Below are 6,387 nucleotides of genomic sequence, written 5' to 3' on the forward strand. Positions count from 1 at the left end.
AAACGAAAGAGAGATGGACAGACGGAGGGAGGGAGGAGGGGGGTAACCGGACGGAGACGGACCAGCGGGCCCGTGCCGGGTACCTTGACGATTTCGGCGTCGACGTTGAGCTGTCCGGCGGCGGCGAGGATCTTGACCCGGCAGACGGAGCCCAGGCTGGTCATGCCACGGTCCCAGTAGCGCTTCAGCTGGAGCAGGTCTGAGTCGCTGAACTGGGTGCGGTCCTGCAGCTGACCGCAAACACAACCACATGGTAAATGGACCGCACTTATAACCCTAACCGCTTTACAATGGCCTCTCATTCACCCATTCACACACACACTCACACACCAATGGCGGTAGCTGCCATGCAAGGTGCTAACCTGCTCATTGGGAGCAATTTGGGGGTTATGTGTCTTGCTCAAGGACACTTCGACATGTGGACAGTCGGCGCTGGGATTCGAACCGCTGACCCTTCGATCATTAAACGACCCGCTCTACCAACTGAGCTACTGCCGCCCCTTAATCATCAACATCAACAGCCTTACTAAGCACGACCACAGAAGCACGACCCAGAATCCCACCCACACGACAGAGAGGGAGAGAGAGCAGCAGGCGGAGGAGCAGGTGTTTCGCTGACCCGTGTGTGTAGATTGCGTTGGCTACAGTCTCATGAGAGATGACTAGTTTTGATATGAGATGCTGTGGGTTTGTTTAGCCGACAGGTAAGAACAGAAGGAAGGGTTGAGTCCCTTGTATGGGAGGTGTGTGTGTGTGTGTGTGTGTGTGTGTGTGTGTGCGTGTGTCTGTGTGACTTGTTTGTGTGTGTGTGGGCGGCACTTACTGTCCTCTTCCTGGAGTTGCTGATAAGCCAGGGAGCAGCCAGGCTGACCGGAACCTACGCAGACAGACGAGCTGTGATTAGGCGTTCTGACCAAACTACACATTTAACATATCGTGAGTCTCACTATGTCAAGTTGTGGAGGATGTGTGACGATAACGATGGAAAAAAAACTCTTCGCCACTGTGCGCCCCGCTGTTTCCTGCGCTGCGTGCATCTTAGTTGACAACTTTGCTGACCGCCTCTTCCCGAGCCTACCTGTGAGTGTGAGGGGCGGGTCTCCTGTGGGGGCGAGGCCTGGGGGGCTGCGTGGGGGTAGCCGCCGCACGGCGCCGCCTGGCCCTGCTGCGCTCCGGGTTGGGCGCCGGCGAAGGGCGACACGTGGCCTCCCCTCCCCCGAAACGCCTCGCCCCGCGGCGGGCTGAGGCCGCCGCCGCACGCCAGCTGCCCCCCCGCGCGCTGGCCGTCGTGGCGGTGATGGGGCTGGCAGTTCATGCTGGCCAGCTCCTCCTCCCTCCGCCACTCGTCCTCCTCGCCGCCCGTCTCCATGGCGATGGAGAAGCAGCCGACGGTGTCCGAGGGCCCGGGCGTCCTCTGCCTGTCCTGCTTGTCCCCTCTATCGGGGGGGTGCTCTCTCCCTGGCCCCTCCCCCTCTCCTCTGTCCGATAGGGTGAACACCTGCTGGATGCGGAGGGTGTGGGAGGGTGTGGGGCGGGGGTTGGGGTTAGGGTTCGAGGAGGGGACGTGGAGGGCAAGTGGAGGAGGGTTGAACTGGGGTCGGGGCTGGGGCTGGGGCTGGGGAGGAGAGGGCCATGGGCGGGCTTGTGCTGACCCGTACTGTCTAGCCCAGCTATGGGGTACCACCCCTGCCCCTGAACGCACCTCCCCGGTGGAGAAATGTCCCCCTCTGGACGACGCGCTACCGACTGGGGGGCCGGGGGGAGACGAGAGGGAGGGGGGCTTGCGCGGGAGTGATATGGAGAGCCTGGAATGGGAAAGGGAGGAAGAGGAGGAGCCGGGGCCGGTCCTGCTGCTCAGTGATTGGTTGAGGAGAGCTGAATGGGCATGTGCAGGAGGCTCTGAGTCTGAGTGAGAGGGGAGGGGCTTGGGTCCTATTCTAGAGCGAGAGGCGGAGTTTATAGAGTAGATCCCTGTTAGTATGACGTCGTTGTTGTTGTTGTTTCCGCCACTTAGAGGGGAGGAAGAGGAGGGCGAGGAAGAGGACGAAGAGGATGAGGGGAAGGAGGAGGATGGGGGGAGGAGGTGTGGCCCTCTCTGGATGTTCCGAGCGGCAGCCATCTCCGCTGTCAGCATGTCCCCCGCCACCAACGCCGATCCTGCCAACCCGTGATTGGACAGACCGCCTCCCCCTAGCGTGTGATTGGACAGAAGTCCTCCGTGATTGGAGAAGGAATGGGACCCTCCCCCGTACTGGTCCGCCCTGGAGGCCAGCTTGCGTCTCTTGTTGCCGACCCACGTCTGCAGGGAAGAGAACAACGGCGTCGGTAAAAACACACAAAACCGATTCATTGGAATGTGTCGTTACACTGATGTCATTACACATGAGTAGTCTGACACTGGATCTGACGTTGTGTGTCCAGGGCCTCACCCGGACCACGCTGAAGTCCAGTTTGGTCTCCTGGGCACACTGCAGGATCTGCTGGAAACACGCCTTGCTCTGATTGGTCATCCCGCTGTCATAGTAACGCTCCAAGGTGTTCTGCTGCTCAGCCGTGAACACGGACCGCAGGTTCATCTGGGGGGAGCACGCCATTGGTTAATGAAGCAGGAACTCATGAGAGGGTGATATATGTTTTATATCGCTTTTTCACGTTGCTGGTGATCATATTCCCTGGAGGAACAGCAATGACATCCAATAAGAAAGTAAGTGGAATTGAAAGTGTCCATTACATACACCCACCCCTGGATACGACCTGCTATTCATAGCAACAAGCAATGTCAGACCTGATTTTGATAGCAACCTAGCTAGCCATGAATTAAGTGTATAGTGTATTTGCAACATATCAACTGTCCAATTGTTTCTAATTTCTAATAAACTGGTTAGCCACTGGTTAGCCACTGGTTAGCGACTGCTAGCCAGCTATTTTTCCCAAATGATCGTGACACTTGTTTGGTAAGTTATTGGTCTGCCTGGTGCAGATTCAGCCTACCATCACCTGAATAATATATCAAGGATTTATGTCTCAGCAGAATCTGGAAAAACTTGTCCATGTGTTTATCTTCAGTAGACTCGACTACTGTAACGGTGTGTTTACAGGTCTCTCAAAAAAATCGATCAGACAGCTGCAGCTGATTCAGATCGATACTGCTAGAGTCCTCACTAAGACTAAGAAAGTGAATCACATCACTCCAGTTCTGAGGTCTTTACACTGCACTTCCTGTCTGTCAAAGAATTGACTTTAAAATACTGCTGTTGGTTTATAAAGCACTGAATGGTTTAGGGCCAAAATATATTTCTGATCTGCTGCTACGTTATGAACCATCCAGACCTCTCAGGTCGTCTGGCACAGGTCTGCTTTCTGTCCCCAGAGTTAAAACAAAACATGAAGAAGCAGTGTTCAGTTTTTATGCTCCACATATCTGGAACAAACTTCCAGAAAACTGCAGGTCTGCTGCAACTCTCAGATCTTTTAAATCAAGACTGAAGACTTTTCTTTTCACTGCTGCTTTTTATTAAATCAAATAATTATTCATTCGTACACTGCACTGGAACTTTTATTCCTGTATTTTATTTTTCCTGCATGTTGTTTTAAATGTCTTTTTTTGCATTTCGTTATATATGACCCTTTATGTGTTTCTTGCACTTTGTCTTGATGCTTTTAATGTCTCATGTAAAGCACTTTGAATGTGCTATGTGCTATACAAATAAACTTGCCTTGCCTTGCCTACAGTATTATAGTCACTGAGTCAGGAGTGACAGACTCAGCTTGCTTGCTTGCTATGAACGACAGTATAAGATTGCGATTCTTGCACTTTGCCTTCAGCACTAGATTATGCTCTTAGTCACTTGTTTTAGAAAGAAGATGCACTTGTAAGTTCTGGCAAGTAGTAGTACATTGGCTCTTCCTACGTTAAATGCAAGTATTGTTAGTCGCTTTGGATGAAAGCGTCTGCTAAATGACTGTAATGTAATGTAATATTATAGGCCAGTTAGCTAATTTACAGAGCTCTAGGTAAAGATATAGTGAGATCAAGATCTTGTCCTCCATTTATTTTGTTTCATTCATGGTGCACAGTAAGCCAGGCCAGAGACGCAGCGCGTTGGCAGCGTTCAGACAGAGACCACAGAACCTACTATTGCATCACTCACTGATGCAACATTCACTAAGTTTTTGGGGAAACATTGTAGCAAGAAGACATCCCAGATCAGATGAGTTTGTGGGGATGCTGCTGCTCTCTAGAAAGTTTAGTCACCTTATTACACGTCGCTAGAAAGCTATCTATCTATCTTATTAACATGTGGCACACTCTGGTATGAAAACTGGAGTTTAAACCTTTCCTGAACACATATGCTGCCTGTACATACAGGGCTGGCTTCCCAGACACACTCTGAAACAAAGAAGCCATTTCATGGAGAATCCTTTGTCTAAAATGTGTCTTAATCTGACACATTAGTCGACTCCAGCTGGGTTTAATGTGTATTCAGGACCACGATGTGGGACGCTCACATTCTGCAGACGGTGCTTCTCCTGCCAGGCGTCCATTCTGACAGGGGCCGGGAAGCTGGGAGCCTCCATGCGGGTCCAGGCCGCGGCACGGCCCTCTGGCGGTGCTGCTGGGGCTCCGGGCTGGCCGCTGCTCTCCTGCTAGCCCCGCGGACGTGGCGCTCTGCCGGGCATGTGGACGTGGAGGGGCTGAGGCGAGGAGCGACCCCTGCATGCACCCTCCCTGGTCTCGGTCTATCTGAGGGGAAGGAGGACTGGAGGAGGAGAGAGGGAACGGATGAACACACAACACCACCTCTCTCTCACTGTGCTGTTTAATTAATTGATTAATTGCTCAATTTAATATTCTGTCCCACATCATCCAGCCCCCAGGGCTAATCAACAGTAGGTATTGACTATTTGGATTATTTCTGCACATTACTGACTCAACTGTGAGTTACTGTGTGAGTTGCTTCACTACTTTCAGACCCAGGAGGGCTTGTCAGGGGGCTTGAAGGAGAGCTGGTAAGGTGGTCTATCCAATCAGTTCTAGGACGCTAAGCTATATGCAATAATATGGGTTACAACTATTCGTTTAATAACCAAAAATCTCTGTAACAACTGCGTTATCTTTGCTGCCTTGTGTGAAGGTGTGTAGTTTTGTCAGTGACAACATCTCAGTATTGGTATCCTATACATCCATGGCCCACAAGCGAGAAATTGCTTTTATTTAGTTGAAATGAATTGCGTTACCTTACCTTAGCTAACGTTAGCTACATAGCTGAATAACTTGTTCTAAATCTAAATGACAAGTCACACAGAGATTAGGGATAATGTGTCAGGTGAGTCTAACTTGCTAGTGGCTCGTTATTGTGGGTGTAGCTAATGTTATAATTTAATTTGGAAAAACGTGGCATCTAGGCAGACATATTCAACTAGCAGCCAGCTATAGTGTTGTTTAACTATGAGAATGAGCCAGGGTTGTGTGTTTTACAGTAGGCTATAATAAACAAAAGCTCTTTTTCCACCAATAGCGTCAGCCCTGGTTAGCCTGCTAGCTTAGCATCTCCTGGCAGCTCCACTGCGCATGGCTACGGGCTGGAGACACGCAAACACTAACCAGCCGCACGTCCGCTTCTAACTACTAACAATACCTATAATATATACAAGTAGATAACTATATTAAACGTTACTAGTCATCAGAAATGTAAAAGGAACATGTGATCTAACTTTCCGACTCCGAGCAAACTGTAAACAAACAGGTTCAAGACTGCATCGGGTAATAACCGAGTGGAGAGAGAGAGAGAATGGAGAGAGAGAGAATGGAGAGAGAGAGAGGGCAGTGCAGCACTCAGGCCCAGGCGGCCATCGCTTTCCCAATGGATCGACTAAAGTTTCCCATTAAATCCCTGATTCTCCCAGATCATCTCCATGGTCCCTCTCGATGACCCCTGTCTTTATACCTACGGCGTCCCAGACGCGTCGAAATCTTGCGAAATAAAACGCGAATCGTATTCCGTCATACCTTTTTGTCGTAAAATCAAACGACCGTTCGAATTCAGCAGATTTCTTCACCCGTCCCCCTCGCCAGACAATGAAATCAAAACGTCCGATCATCAATTCTAATCATGATCGTGACGTTTCAAAGACAGGAGCCAATAGGAGCTCGAGATCAACACTATGACATCGTAGCTGAGTGAAGACTGACCAGCGTGGTCCCGCCCCTTGACTTTGTTAGGGAGAGAGGAGGGAGGTCACGTAGATATGATCTGAGAGCTGCTTTTATCATCACAACTGAAATCATTCATGTGAATTGGTTTATAGCAGGCCTAGTTGTTGACTCGAAATGTCTTTTGATTATTTATTATACCATATCTAACTAGGAATGGTGCTCAGAGAGCA

The 6,387-nt window shown here is 50.3% G+C and overlaps 1 protein-coding gene across 1 annotated transcript in view; it reads right to left on the reverse strand.

Moving 5' to 3' along the window:
• Positions 1–6,104, reverse strand: part of hdx (highly divergent homeobox) — an 8,553-nt gene extending 2,449 nt beyond the window's left edge. Inside the window, exons 1-6 of the mRNA XM_084459410.1 lie at positions 6,011–6,104; positions 4,510–4,760; positions 2,430–2,576; positions 1,079–2,299; positions 824–877; positions 84–230 (exon numbers count right to left, since the gene is read on the reverse strand). Coding sequence (XP_084315536.1) covers positions 84–230; positions 824–877; positions 1,079–2,299; positions 2,430–2,576; positions 4,510–4,578 — 1,638 coding nt within the window. The 5' untranslated portion in view covers positions 4,579–4,760; positions 6,011–6,104. The remainder of the gene's footprint in view (positions 1–83; positions 231–823; positions 878–1,078; positions 2,300–2,429; positions 2,577–4,509; positions 4,761–6,010) is intronic.
• Between the last annotated feature and the right edge of the window lie 283 nt (positions 6,105–6,387).

The sequence above is a fragment of the Borostomias antarcticus genome (assembly GCF_949987555.1).
Source record: "Borostomias antarcticus genome assembly, chromosome: 28".
Taxonomy (NCBI): Eukaryota; Metazoa; Chordata; class Actinopteri; order Stomiiformes; family Stomiidae; genus Borostomias; species Borostomias antarcticus.